Source organism: Leopardus geoffroyi, chromosome B3, assembly GCF_018350155.1.
Source record: "Leopardus geoffroyi isolate Oge1 chromosome B3, O.geoffroyi_Oge1_pat1.0, whole genome shotgun sequence".
In the NCBI taxonomy this organism is placed as follows: Eukaryota; Metazoa; Chordata; class Mammalia; order Carnivora; family Felidae; genus Leopardus; species Leopardus geoffroyi.
Window position 1 is genome coordinate 105355202 of NC_059337.1, and position 16009 is coordinate 105371210.

Below are 16009 nucleotides of genomic sequence, written 5' to 3' on the forward strand. Positions count from 1 at the left end.
AGGCTCGCTGGGCAGGTCGCCGGGTCTCCACTTTTTCCTCCCGCACCTCCGCGAATGACTGCCCGTATTACTTTCACTGTGAGCGATACGAATCCCAAGGATCCGGTTCTGACTGTTGGGGAGGCCCAGGAGGCTTCGAGAGAATTGTCTTCTCCGCTGGTGTCTTCCATGCAGGGGATGACAGCGATGACTTAGACCCTTATCCTGGTCTTGTTTGCTTGGGAAGGTAGCAACCGAACTAACGTAGACATAATTTATTGAGTGGAGTGGCTGTTGGTACTGGAAATTCGAGTACAAGACAGAGCCATTGCTCCCCAAGAGTAGGAAGTCAAATGAGAGAAACTGCACACATAAACAAAGAGGTGAAGCCCTATAGGTAAGACTCGAGATCTTTTGTTGCACCGCCCCCCCTCCGCCCCAAAATCTTAGATTAGGAAATTAGATTAGTTTTAAAACTTAGATTAGTTTTCAGTCTTTTGGATGGCATAGATCCCTTTGACGACCGAAAGAAAACCACAGATGCACAAACCTTAAAATATTTGCACAGGGTTTCAGGGTTCGGCGAACCATCACAGTGGTCCTTGGACTTCAGGTTGAGAGCCCTTGTACTAGGTTCAAGAGAGAGGAAAGTAACAGCCAGAATTGCCTCATATAGGTATTTGAAATAGAAACATCTGAAAATCTTTATATATATCTGAACATTGCCTAATATATAGTAGGTGCTTAATAATTATTTGTTGAGTAAAGGGTCAAAACCGCCTATTTAAGAATTAGACTTCAGGTGCTTCAGAATTGGATTAAACATAGTTCTTGATCCATGACATTCTCTTAGTGTTCTATGCAAAATCTTCCCTTATTTACGTTTTCTTATTTTAAAGGCTTATTTTAATACCATAATAAGTACATTGAGACTGACAAAGATAATTACTCTGGCTATGAGGAAATGAGAAGCAGAAAGCTACTATACAGGAAGGTGATTATTGACAAAGACAACAGGAGGGTGATAAGATGAATTTATGAAGTAAAAGAAAGGAATTGAAATCAACCAGTGGGTTGTTGCATCCTGGGGAATTTGAGAACTGGTGTAAGTAAACATGATGTGACTAGTAGAAGATAGAAATAACTATTTGGGGATAGGAGAGCAATACTGAAAACTAGATAGGACAGGAGAAGATAATGTTAAAACTAAACTTACATGGTGATCGTTTTTAGCAGCGTTTTTTGGAAAGTTTTGTTGTACTAACATGAAACATACATGGAAATACCTAAATACTCAGGAGAATCCTTTTTTGGGTTTTTTTGTTTGTTTTTATAAAGGATGAATTAGGGGGCACCTGGGTGGGCTCAATCCATTAAGCATTCGACTTCAGCTCAGGTCCTGATCTCACAGTTCGTGGGTTTGAGTCCTGCGTCAGTCTCTGTGCTGACAGCTCAGAGCCTGGAGCCTGCTTTGGATTCTGTGTCTCCCTTTCTCTCTGCCCTCCCCTGCTCGTGTTCTGTCTCTCAAAAATAAATAAATATTATAAATAAGTAAATAATAAAAGGATTGAATATACATAACAGTGAAGACTATAATAATATGGGCAGAAGCTTATTGTGTGAGTTCATGATGTGTGAACAGCGTGATTATGTCAAATATGCATAGCGTAAAAAAAAAAATAGACCAAAAGCAAACACATCAATATGGAAGCTAATATTAGAATGATGGAATTATGAGTAACTCATAATTATACCCTGGATTTCTACTACATTATGGGATTTCATTATGTGAAATAAAATCCCATAATGTAGTAGAAATCCAGGGTTATAGAGATACGCTCCCTGAAACTAAGGTAAAATTTATTTTAAAAAAAAAGTTTATTTATTTTGAGAGAGCAGGGGAGGGGCAGAGACAAGGAGAGAGAATCCTGAGCAGGTTCCATGCTGTGAACACGAACTGTGAAATCATAATCTGAGCTGAAATCATGAGTTGGATGCCTAACTGACTGAACCACCTAGGCACCTTAGGCAAAATTTAAAACTTAAAAAAAAAGTGCATGCTGATTTGAAATTCTGAAATAGTATACTGGTTTACAATATCACTAATTTGAAACAATTTTTTTTTTTTTTTTTACCTATAATACACAATAATGGATTGGATGGTATTTCTTTTTAGTTTCTTTGCCCCTTTGAATACATCAGAGATGTTTTCATATGTTTTTTGTGACCACTGCTTTGAAACAAAGGTAGCAAAACTAGTTTCTGTGACAAATACACAGAAAGAATGTTATAAGTTGAATGTTTCAATTTTCTGTTATTTGCAGGTGTGGATTTGCTGGAGAAACTGGTCCAAGATGCATAATTCCTAGTGTGATAAAAAAAGCTGGCCTGCCTAAGGTATTTTTTTTTTAACAATTTAGCAAAACAAATGCTGTACTGTAAACTTTTTTTTTAATGTTTATTTACTTATTTTGAGAGAGGTAGTGAGAGAGCACGCACACATGAGCAGGGGAGGGACGGAGAGAGAGGGAGAGTAAGAATCCCAAAATCCCAAGCAGGTTCTTGCCCGTAAGTGCAGAGCCCAATACGGGCTCGATCTCACAATCATGAGATCATGACCTGAGTCAAAATCAAGAGTTGAATGCTTAACCAAACTGACTGAGCCACCCACGTGCCCCTGTAAAGTATTTTTTATGTGACTTCAAGTAAGTTTGATTAGAACAGTGCTAAATATATAACTTATGACTGTATTCCAAGAAAAATTTTTTACATCATTATTTCATTTTAAAAGTTTCCTGCCAAAGCTAATTTGACAGATTAGGACTTATAGAACAATAGGAAGAATAATTTTTCGTGCCATAGAATTCACCTATTAAAATCAAATACAGATGTTCCTGCCTTAACTTAATATTTGCATTCCTGAAGAACTTCCCTTTGATTACAAATGGGAAAAGTAGGGCTGAGGGAGACCATATAAAACCCATGTAACTTTGCAAAATAATAATTGATCTCTCAGGAAAAAATTGGAATAGCTTTGGCTTGCAACTGAGAGTGACTGGAGGCTCTCTCGGATATAGTAAAAATAAAATGAAATGATGGATTGAAAACTTTGGTCAGTGGGTGTTGAGATTGGGTGTGGGGCCAATGGGGCTATTTATTGTTAAGGTGGAACCAAGCGGAAATGCAGCCCAGTGAAGAGTCATGAAAGGGTCTGCTTTGGAAAAGGAGCCTCTGGTACAGAAAATCATTTAAGCTTTTGAAAAATAGATCTGAAAGGATGCCTAGCTGTTTGGTTACTGAGTTGATGATTCTCTTTCTTGACGAGAGTTATAACTGTTATAATTTTAGCTCCTCTTGCCTTACATGAACTAATAACGAACATAATACAAATTACATGTTATGCAGACATTATCCCCTTATTTAACAATGGGATATGATCATATTTGGTTTTATAAAACACATGTTGTAGCAGAATAGATTAGTACATCAATTTATATTTGGCATGGGGATGATCATTAAGATCAACACAAAATATGTTGATTCAGAAAGCTTTTTAATTATGCTTGATTAGGTAATCATTTTATTGATAGCAAAATTTTCTACAAATCCTTGGGTAAGCGTTAATGTAATAGATACATGTGGTGTGGTATTCAAAATGTGATGGAAGTTCCTGTCTATTCACTTTTTATGTTATTTTGCTTTATAATACTTGATTTTAATGTGATTCTTGATAAATTACTAGATAGATTCCTGACTAGACTTAGAACTTTAACATTCTCATTGACACTTTTCTTAGTGCTTTCAGCTTTTTTTTTTTATTATTGTTTATTTTGAGAGAGAGAGAGAGAGAGCACAAGCAGGGAAGGAGTAGAGAGAGGGGGAACAGAGGATCTGAAGCAGGCTCTGCACTGACAACAGCGAGCCTGATGTGGGGCTCAGACTCACCACAGTAACATGACCTGAGCCGAAGTCGGACACTCAACCGACAGAGCCACCCAGGCGCCCCACTTGTTTCAGCTTTTATCTTCATCTGGAAAAGACAAATTTCTGTGAAGATTAATCTCTAATCAGCCATACATGGTTTGGAACCTTTTTTAAGCTACATAAAATCATGAAATTAGCGGAGCTAATGGTATTGGCATTAAAAGTAAATAGAGGTCTGCCAGTGATGCATCAGAGTACTTAGAACTTTCTGAGGATCATAATTGAAGTCCTTGTTATGTATTGGTGTTGACTTAGCACTCATGGCTTGGGAGTGTTTGCCTATACTGTTGTAATGCTAATAGTGTATGTTCTCATTTTTACCACACGTATTTGTGAGCATGTACTTTGTGCCTGGTACTGTGTTAATTAAAGGAAGATGTATCGTAGGCCCGACACCGTGTGCTTGGCCCTTGGAGTAGGTAGTCTGTTGGGAAGGTACACATTTTACGAGTAATTAAGTGGGGTGATCTTATCAACAGGAAAGTGTTGGTGCTTTGAAAGTGACTTGCAGGCCCTGAACCAAGTCTGGAGTGTTTGAGGAGGCTTTTCATACTTTTTAATCAGTGCTGATTTTTATCAGTCCTGGCAAAATGGTAAGTCCAGATAGAGGAAAAATTCAAATGAGCATAGCTCTCTGCTTGTGAACACATACTTTTATCCCCACAAACCAAAAGTTCTGTCATCTTCGATGAGCCAATTCTTAAAGATTCCTAATTTAAGTGATTAATTTATATTTAGGGTTTGTATTTATTCTCAATACAGATTACTTTTGATGTATTACTGGGAAATGGATTAGTACAATAAATAAGCATATATTAATTTGAAATTATTTTGTTATTATAAATTAATAAATCATTTTAATTTTTTGTAGCCTATCAAAGTTGTTCAATATAATATCAATACAGAAGAATTATATTCCTACTTAAAGGAATTCATCCACATACTGTATTTCAGGTAAGATGTAGTTATGGTTTTCCACCCCCCCAGCTTTTGTGATTAGATTTTCCTAATGCCAGTCATAGTGATATTTGGTTGTGTTACATCTGATGCAAAAAAGAGTTGTCTCCCATTACCGTTTTTACTTGTTTGTTTTCAGCCGTTTCCAAAATATATTTGAAGACTAGACTATCGGCAAGCATAAGAGATACTGAAAGCAAATTAAATGTTCATTTATAAAGGAGGTTGGATAATTAAATTATTATATATCCATATAGTGAAACACTTTATAGCCATTAAAAAAGAGTTCTGTATATGTAGTTATATAAAAGGTGTCTTAGATATATTGATATTTGAAAAAAGTAAGTCGCAGAACAACATCTATGGAATAAATATTTCTGTTAAAATACGTGTATACACATCGACAATAATGAAGATATACAAACTGCTATAAGTAGTAGTTTCTGTGTAGTCGAAGTGTAAAATATTTATACTTTTGAAATTATAAACTTCTATTATATTTGGAGTTTTATGAGCATATATTACTTTCATAACCTAAAAAAAGAAAAAAATCTTTTTAGTGCTTCAAGTGTGTATTCAGACTAGGCTGTAACTTTTGTTTTCTGAGATAATTGCGTTAACAAAGATCGTGACACAGTGCACGGCATGTAATAAGAGGTCAGGAATGTTATCTTTACCAAGTAATAAAATGAAGGTGTCTTTCTCTTCTTAACAAAATTGTACTATGTGCCAAAATAAATACAAACTTTTATTTACGTTTATAAATGAAAGCTGTCACCTTCCAGGCATCTATTGGTGAATCCTAGAGACCGCCGAGTTGTGGTTATCGAGTCGGTATTATGTCCTTCCCACTTCAGAGAGACACTCACTCGTGTTCTTTTCAAGTATTTTGAGGTACCTATTTTTATGTTGTTTCTTTTTAATTTTTTTTATGTTTATTTGTTTATTTTGAGAGAGATAGCAGGGGAAGGGAGAGAGAGGGAGGGAGAGGGGAGAGAGAATCCCAAGCAGGCTCTGCACTGAGAGGGCTTGAACCCACAACTGTGAGATCATGACCTGAGCCAAAATTAAGAGTTGGATGCTTAACCTACTGAGCCACCCAGGCACCCCAGTTATTGTTGTTGTTGTTAAAGAGATTCATTACTTTGCCTTCTTAAAAAATTTTTTTTATTGTTTATTTTTATTTTTGAGAGAGAGAGAGAATGACAGAGTGTGAGGAGGGGAGGGGCAGAGAGAGATGGAGAATCTGAAAGCAGCTCCAGCCTCTGAGCTGTCAACATAGAGCCTGATGTGGGGCTCAAACTCATGAACTGCGAGATTAGGACTTGAGCTGAAGTCAGATGTTTAACCTCCTGAGACACCCAGGCGCCCCATTACTTATTATTTTTTTTTAATATTTATTTTTGAGGGAGAAAGAGAGCATGAGTGGGGGAGGAGCAGAGACAGAGGGAGACACAGAATCCAAAGCAGGCTCCAGGCTCTGAGCTGTCAGCACAGAGCCCGATGGGGGGGCTCTAACTGGCAAACTGTGAGATCATGAGCTGAGCCAAAGTCAGACACTTAACGGACTGAACCACCCAGGCGCCCCTGTTGTTGTTTTTTGTAGGTACTAAAGCTTAAACTAAAAGATCCTCATTTAATTTCCTTCATTGTATATACTACACAATCCATTTAAGAAACCAGGTGAGAATACACTCAAACCACTTTAAATTGACCATTTATTTTCTTTTGTTTGTATGGTTATTTCACATGTAATCAGCATTTCATCTAATACTTAGAAAACTGAAGATTTCTTCTTACTGATATTTTCTTTTTTTTTTTTTTAATGTTTACTTTTGAGAGAGAGAGAGAGAGTGCACAAGAGGGGGAGGGGCAGAGAGAGAAGGAGCCACAGAATCCAAAGCAGGCTCCAGGCTCTGAGATGTCAGCACAGAACCCAACATAGGGCTTGAACTCACGAACCGTGAGATCATGACTTGAGCCAAAGTTGGATGCTTAACCAACTGAGCCACCCAGGTGCCCCTCTTATTGGTATTTCTGTTATTTATTTATTTTAATATAGGTTTTTATGTTAGGGGACTTTTTTAGAATTAAAAGATACATTCTTCACTATGGAGCTTATGATGTATTTTTTGCAGGTCTTTCTGGTTTCCAGTGGTTAGTTACTCTGACTGCTCTAAACTCTTTAGTTCTTTCATGTTAGTCTTTAAATTCCTATTATATATAAAAAAAAATCCTACTATACCAAGAAATTCCTATTACATAAAAAAAAAATTCGTATTATATCTTATTATATCTAATATTCAAATAATGTCTCCCTTAGAGTAAGTGTACAGTGCTAGGAATGACTCTCAAATCTTGATTGTGATAATATTACTTGTAGTTTTCATTTTATAGGGGTCAAGATTATTTAAAAACCAAAATTATGGTTTAAGATGATTATATTTCATTTTAGGCCAGAATCCTTATTATTCAAAGTTTTGAAAATTTTTGCTGTACACATTTAGGGTTTTTCAACAAGGGAGACTAGAAGATTGTAGAAAATGTGTATAATGGGTGAGAAATTAGTGGTGCCTGAGTAGCTTAGTCAGTTGAACATCTGACTCTTGATTTCAGCTCAGGTCACAATTCCAGGGTTGTGGGATCTCGTCTCGTGTCGGGCTCTGTACTGAGCATGGAGCCTGCTTAAGATCCTCTCTCTTTGCCATTCTCCCTGCTTGCATTCTCTCTTTCTCCAAAAATTAAAAAAAAGAAAAAGAAAGAAAGAAAGAAAGAAAGAAAGAAAGAAAGAAAGAAAGAAAGAAAGAAATTAAGCACATAACAATTTATTTTTCATATATTCTACTGAGCTCAAAATATATCAGAAATCACAATGCATTTATGAGTAAAGAACAGTTAATATTTCTAAGTTGTAGTTTAGTAAGGCAGGCCCAGAGAAACAGGTTACACATTCTCCTGTACTTACCGATGTCATAAACTTAGGGATTTGGTTTGCCGTTTAGAAAAAAAACAAAACAGGAAGCAGCATCAACACTTATCTGAATAAAACAGATGAGTATATTTACATTTAGAGCTTTAAGTGGGTTTGTGTTGGTATCCTTATCTTGTATGTGGCTGGAAACCTGCTGTGTCTACTTAGATAATGGAACTACAGCCATTATTTTTAGCATTTAGTTATGAGGACTTTCATATTTTGATTGAATATTTAATATTTGAGGTGACACCAGATCTGGAAAATTCTCACTGAAAAATGTCACATAGAACCAAAGATTTTTATAGATCTTCAATTTAATTTTAACTGCTATATTATATTTTAGAACTAGAGTTCAGGGTCGTCCAGGTAGCTCAGTCAGTTAAGTGTCCAACTCTTGATTTCAACTCAGGCCATGATCTCAGAGTTCATGAGCTCGAACTCTGTGGCAGGCTCTGTGCTGACAGTGCGAAGTCTGCTTGGGATTCTCTCTCCCTCTCTCTTCCCCTCCTTGGCTCATGCATGTGCTTGGGTTCTCTATCTTTCTCTGAAAATTAATTAAAAAACATAAATACAGGGCGCCTGGGTGTCTCAGTCGGTTGAGCGTCCATCTTCAGCTCAGGTCATAATTTTGCAGTTGACGAGTTCGAGCCCCACGTTGGGCTCTGTGCTGACAGCTCAGAGCCTGGAGCCTGCTTTGGATTCTGTGTCTCCCTCTCTTTCTGCCTCTCCCCCGCTCATGCTGTGTCTCTCTCTGTCTCAAAAATGAAGATAAGCATTAAAATAGATAGATAGAGCTCATATTACAAACTTTGTGAGTAAAGACAATCAAGAATCTTTTTCTTGGGGTGCCTGGGTAGCTCAGTCGGTTAAGCGTCCAACTTTGGCTTGGTTCATGATCTCATTGCTCATGAGTTTGAGCCCCACATCAGGCTCTGTGCTGACAGCTGGGACAGAGCCTGGAGCCTGCTTCAGATTCTGTCTCTGTCTCTCTACCCCTGCCCTGCTCGTGTCGCGTGCTCTCTCTTTCTCTCTCTCTCTCCCCGCCAATGTAAAATAAAACATTAAATTAAATTAAAATAGAATAAATAAAAAAGAATCCTTTTCTTAATTTTCATTTTGATGACAGAAGCATCTCTTTATTTTTTTAATTTAATATCTTCCTTAGAATTTATGTTTCTGTATCTCTTCTTTTATCTCTTTGATTTTTTCCTCCAAAAGAGAAAGAGCAAGAATTAATAAAAATGTTTCATAATTGTCATTTGGAATAAAAACAACTTAAAGGATTTAAGGAGTGGTTTTTTTTGTTTGTTTGTTTTTTTTTAATTTTTTTTTTTTTAACATTTATTTATTTTTGAGACAGAGAGAGACAGAGCATGAACGGGGAAGGGTCAGAGAGAGAGGGAGACACAGAATCCAAAACAGGCTCCAGGCTCTGAGCTGTCAGCACAGAGCCCAATGCGGGGCTTGAACTCACGGACCACGAGATCATGACCTGAGCTGAAGTTGGACGCTTAACCGACTGAGCCACCCAGGCGCCCCAGGAGTGTTTTTATTTATTAAGGTGTATAGTTAGATTATGTAAATTCAGATAAATCAACAAACAGCCATAAAATGGTTGAAAAGCTATCATAAATATAATGTTAACTGTGAATTTTTTCAAGTATATTTGAAATATAAGGGAAGCATCTTCAACTACTAATACTTCAGGTTTTGTTGTTGTAATTGTTATTTTGGTTTTGCTCTTTCCCAGGTTCCATCTGTCCTACTTGCTCCAAGTCATCTAATGGCTCTTCTGACACTTGGAATAAATTCAGCCATGGTTCTGGATTGTGGATATAGGGAGAGCCTCGTGTTACCTGTATCTTTTTTTGTCAAGCAGCTTATTTCACAGCTTTTACTTTATTTTCCCAGTAATTAGGCTTATTATGATTGGCGTTTGTGGTATCAAACTGTTTTGGGTTACCATATACAAATATGAATTCCCATGTAGAAAAAATTCACAAGATTGTCATGAGACTTAAATTTGGTGGAAATTACCGTTATGACATGGTCCCAGTATATACTCCAGGGGTCAGACCTCTTGAATATCATGTTCAGTTTTTAAGAAGAACATCAGCTAATTAGGTTGTGTCATAGGACTTGACTATCTTAGTCACGTTCTAAGAAAAGGTAATACAAGGAGTAATTGTGTGAAAAAGTGAAATGAGAAAGTTAAATCAAGAAAAAACATGAAATCTGCCTTCAGATAGCTGAAGGACTTACTGTGGGAAAATGAGTACGTTTTCTCCTTTTTCTATTTCTGCAGGCTATCACAGAGGCAATAGCGCGTAGGGTTTATGATGGTTTTGGAATCAAATACGTAAGTGGTAAATCTTAGCTATGCTTCTTACTATCTATATGATATTAGTCAAGTAATCTCTTTGGGCCTTAGGTCTCTCAACTATGAGATGAGAATTAAAATATTTCCACCTCATGGAGGGGTATTGTGTGACTTAAATGGGGTAATGTATGTAAAGTATTTAGCATATGATCTGGCATGTAATAATTGCTCAGCAAGTGCTGTAGTTTTTGTATCAATCACCATTGGGAAGAAGTTCCTTGTAATTCATGCTGTCCGAAAATGGAATTAGTGACTGAATACACTGGTGCATTCCTTGTCATTAGAAGCAGGGTATAGGTAAAGGCTGTTAGAAATGTTACAGAGCACATGGCTCCAGTGAAAACGAGATTGAAATCTCTAAATCCATGATTCTTGAGCAGTTTTGAGATCTACATACGTATTTATTAGAAGAAATGCTTGTGGGCATGAAATCAAGAATCAGTAGCTCCTAAAGAACTAAATTAGGTAATATCTTTTTGATTTGTCTTTTTTAAACTTTTTAAATATTTTTTTAAGTTTGTTTTGAGAGAGAGAGAGTATGCACAAGACAGGGAGAGGGGCAGAGGGAGAGAATCCCAAGCAGGCTCCACACGGTCAGTGCAGAGTCCATTGTGGGGGGTGGGGCTCCAACACATGAACCCTGAGGTCATGACCTGAGCTGAAACCCAGAATCCATTGCTTAACTGACTGAGCCACCCAGGCACCCTGGTAATAGCTTTTTAAATATAAACTATTTTGTGTTTATATCTTGTAACAATCCTGCCACGCAAGTAGTATTCTCCTTATTATATAAATGAGAAGATGGAAAGTTGGGATAGTTGACCGCAGGTCATATAAGCACATAGCCAAGGTATATAACCATGTTTGTTTCTAAAGCCAATGCTCTTACCAATATATATATATTTTTAAACATTGTACTTACAGACAATATGGAAAATAAGGTAGCAAATCTTCAGTACAGTATTGTCCACTATCCTCTCAGCTCTAGTAGAAATACAACGTGAGACATATGTAATTTAAAATTTTTCTAGTAGCTGCATTTTTAAAGTATAAGTGAAAGATGCAATTACTGTATTTAACCCAATATATTCAAACTATTAGTTCCACATAAGCTGTATAAAAACTATAATGAGTTATTTTATAGGGCTTTCTGTATGTGTGTGTTAAGTCTTCTAAATTTAGTATTGGGTTTGTTCTTACAGCACATCTGAATTCAAACCGGCCACATTTCAAGTGCTCAGTAGCCACATGTGGCCAGTAGCTACTTTATTAGACACCTCAGTTCTAACTAATGAATTGTGTGTGTGTATGTGTGGGTGTGTGTAACCTTTGTCTTTGGAGAACATTTTGAAAAAAGACTGATATTTTGTACCTCTTAAAAATATTGAGAACCTGTTACCAAAGCTGACTTAATATGCAGAAGGGAAGGAAAATACCAAGGAAACCACATTTTATCTCCTAAAATGGTTACATCCTTGACTACCCTATAGATATATGAAGGGATCCCAGTACTGAATTGTTGGGGAGCACTCCCTCTAGGAGGAAAAGCTCTTCACAAGTAAGTTTCTTGGGATTTAGCACATTTGCTTCACCTGTACCACAAAAACATGTTAATATTTTGACAGTATCAATAGAAGGTTGATGGACTTTTAATGTCACTCATTCCATTCTCTCTTAGCCTTGAATGTATTCATCTTGTTTATTTTATTTTTTTAATTTGTATCCAAATTAGTTAGCACATAGTGCAACAATGATTTCAGGAATAGATTCCTTAACGCCCTTTACCCATTTAGCCCATCCCGCCCCCCCCCCCGATGTATTCATCTTTTAAGGATAAAACCACTTTTGTGTAAAGCATTATAACCCACTATGATGTGGTAAAAGTATTAAGTAAGAGAAGATATCAAGTGCAATATTTTAATTCCAGTACCTTTTTTTTTTTTTTTTAACCTTCAGGGAGTTGGAAACTCAGCTACTGGAACAATGTACTGTTGACACAGGTGCTGCTAAAGAGCAGAGCCTTCCCTCTGTGATGGGTAAAACTATTTTAAACTATTTAATACTGGTTTATATTCCCTTTTCATTCTTTGGCTCATATTGGTTTTTTGCCCCATTGTATAGTTACTCTCTTTTCCCTCACGTCACTCTAATGACATTGCTTCAGTTATAGGGTTATTCTTCACCTCTTAATCAAGTTCGGTAATTTAATCTTAGTCATACTTTCTAGACTTGTGGCATTGTGGATTATCATATACTCTTTTTTTTTTTTAAGTTTATTTTTGGGGGGAAGGTCAGAGAGAGAAGTTGGGGGGTGGGGAGAGAAACAGAAACCCAAGCAGGTTCCATGCCGCCAGCACAGAGCTTGACATGGGGCTCGAAATCACAAACTGCGAGATCATGACCCAAGCCAAAACAAGCATCAGATGCCCAACCAACTGAGCCACCCAGGTGCCCCTGTCCTATACTCTTGATATTATCTCTTCCCTTGGCATTCTGAGCTCTCTTGCTTTATGATCTATTATTTCTCCAGGTATTCCTTGGTTCCCCTTGTTTTTGCTTTCTCTATTGATATTCCCTAGGGATGTGTTCTTTTATTTCTCCCCCCCCCCCCCCCCACTGGTTTTTAACAGTGATCTCATCTGTTTCCATAACTTCAGCTACATCAATATGCTGTTGATTCTCAAATGTGTCATTGGGTCTGACCTTTCTAAACTTGATACTCATATTTCCAACTGATTATTAGATGTAAACTAGGCATGTTTAGGTACCTCACATTTAAGACCTTCAAAATGGGAACACATTATCTCTTCTTCCATATTTATTTCAACAAATTGTTATCAGATAAAGATGCCATCTTCCTTATCTCCCATTTTAGAAAACTGGGAGTTAAAAATCCTTTCAGTTCTCCCTCAGAAATCTCTTTTTAATCTCATCTCCTTTTCTCTATCATCTATACCACTGACCATCTGAAAACAAAGACATTGTAAACTAGACCCTCATTGTTTCTTGCTTGGATTGTTTCAGACTATTCTCTGGACATATTCAGTCTATTTTCTACTGTTGCCAGGAGTAACTTCCACAATACAAACTTGATTACCTTGCTCTTTGGCTTGAGGGTTTCTGCTGGCTCCACAGCTTAAAATCCAAATTATTTGTTTGATAACACATTTCTTCCCAATCTTTCTACCTTGTAGCCCTAACTATTCAACTTAACCCTGTGCACCTTTTTCAGCTACAGTAAATTTCATATAGTTTTCCAGGCACCACTAGTCCTCCCATAAACCTGAGCCTTCATACCTGGGTGTTTTTCTTTGCCTGGTTGGATTTTTCATCCCTCTACGTGACTCGGCCAGAGTGTCATTTTATTGTGAAGCCTTTCGTATTTCCCCCAAGCAGAATAAATTTCTCCCCTCTCTGTTAAGCCCTCACCAGCATTTATTACAGCACATATGACACATCCTCATTTACCTGTTAACTCACCAATTTCCTTCAGTACACTTTAGGGATCTGTCTTACTTGTTTTTCAATCTGAAGCACTTAGTATACTACCTAGGCACTAAATAAATGTTGGAAAGAGAAAGACAGGTTTTTAGGACGTTTATCCTTGCTTATATTGTTTTCCTGTTTTTCTTTTGGTAGTTAAGATAATACTTGCATTCTTCTATATATTTTTCTTTTTTTTTTATTTTATTTAAAATTTTTAAAAAAATACTTATTTTTGAGAGAGAGAGACAGCATGTGAGCAGGGGAGGAGAAGAGAGAGAGGGAGACACAGAATCTGAAGCAGGCTCCAGGCTCTGAGCTGTCAGCACAGAGCCTGGCACAGGGCTTGAACTCATGAACCATGAGATCATGACGTGAGCTGAAGTCGGACGCTTACCCAACTAAGCCACCAGGGTGCCCCAGAGAGAGAGAATCTTAAGCATGGGCTCGATCCCAGGACCCTGGGATCATGACCTGAGCCAGACAAGGTCATCACATTAAGAGTCAGACACTCAACTGACTGAGCCACCCAGGCACCCCTAATTTATCTGTTGCAGGTAAATTTTGTTACTCTTTTAGTATGTCATGAAGACAAAAGTATCCAAAGATAATGAGTTTAATGTAGCATTCAAAATATTTTTTTTTTTCAACATTTATTTATTTTTGGGACAGAGAGAGACAGAGCATGAACGGGGGAGGGGCAGAGAGAGAGGGAGACACAGAATCGGAAACAGGCTCCAGGCTCTGAGCCATCAGCCCAGAGCCTGACGCGGGGCTCCAACTCACGGATCGCGAGATCGTGACCTGGCTGAAGTCGGACGCTTAACCGACTGCGCCACCCAGGCGCCCCTCGAAATATTTTTAATAAAGATCTTTAAAAGTGATGATAACATTTCCTTACAATTCTGAACTGTACATTCTTGGATACCCTTTCTTTAACCAACCATCGTGGTCTCTGATTCTAATCTTTCCGTGACATATTTTCCCAAATCTGAGTCTGTGATAGCCTTGCAGTCCTACTGACTGAGGAATTAAATCATATCATTGTTTGCTGAAGGACACGTGTAGGAGGATCAGAAATGCAAATACATTTAAAATATCTCTTGTCAAGGTTCTTAGCAAGGAGGAGAGGCAAATCTCATGTATATGTGGGTATCCTTATATGAACTTTGAATGAGTGTTTTCATTTAGTTTTTGGAACCTAGTTCAAAAAGAATAAATACATTAAAGTAACTTATAAAGACCAATGCAAGTACATTGATTCAACAAAAAGTGTACAGTTAAAAGCAAATTATGTAAGAATATAGGGGGGTAGCATCTACCCCCAGCTAAAATAAGGGTTTTATTTTCAAGCCTGCTTTACTTTTTTTTTTTTTTTTTTTTTTGCCTAAAGAAAACTGTTTCTCATGTTACAAAATTTCTTTGTTACATTTTGAAATTCATTTGAATATGCCTAAAGAAAATATAACATTAATTGAATGTTACAGTTTTTAGCACTTATATTATAGTTACATTTCTCTCATCTCTTTATAGCCAAATTAAAATTTTTTTGGAAATCTCTATCCTTTTGTGAGGTACGTTCCAACACTTAAGGATAGAAGTCTTCAAAGTTTTTGATCACACACTGACCCCATCAGTAAAAAGCTTTTGAGCATATACCTTCAATACATATGTGTGTTTATTTGTAAGTTGTATGTTTACCTCTATTACTATATTATGAAACGCACAAAAGTAAGATTTTGGGAAGGACAAGATAATGGTAAATAATAATTCTAACGTTATACTTAACTAGGGCTAAAAGTTTTTTGTTCCTCAAAACAACGTGATAAAATATTTTTTTAAGGGTTATGGCTTAATATTTTGAAGGTGTGGCTTTCAAGTTTAATTTATATTAATACTTAGTTTTAGTGGCTGCCATAACTTAAAGATATAGCTAACAGGGTATGTAAGTTCAGATGGAAGAAGTGCATGATTACCCTTATTAAATCATGATTCCATTTTCAGCTATAAATTTCTGTCTTCTTTGATATAAATAATTTGTTCTTATAAATCAGAATATTTTTACATAATTAACAATGAGCTAAAAAGTCTGAGTTTAGAAGATTTTAATTTTAGGTTAGAAAATTTTGTTTCTGAGTCTGACTTAGAGAACTAGATTTTTAGCAACAAAATCACATAAAAATGGTAATATATCCAAACATCCACCTTCTAGAGGCTCCCTAAATTGTATAGATTTCTTTGAATAGATACAT

General features: G+C 36.8%; 1 protein-coding gene across 1 annotated transcript in view; it reads left to right on the plus strand.

Moving 5' to 3' along the window:
• Positions 1–16009, plus strand: part of ACTR10 (actin related protein 10) — a 29366-nt gene that overhangs the window by 427 nt on the left and 12930 nt on the right. The window contains exons 2-7 of the mRNA XM_045451092.1: positions 2304–2376; positions 4835–4917; positions 5706–5814; positions 9645–9752; positions 11765–11832; positions 12231–12310. Coding sequence (XP_045307048.1) covers positions 2304–2376; positions 4835–4917; positions 5706–5814; positions 9645–9752; positions 11765–11832; positions 12231–12310 — 521 coding nt within the window. The remainder of the gene's footprint in view (positions 1–2303; positions 2377–4834; positions 4918–5705; positions 5815–9644; positions 9753–11764; positions 11833–12230; positions 12311–16009) is intronic.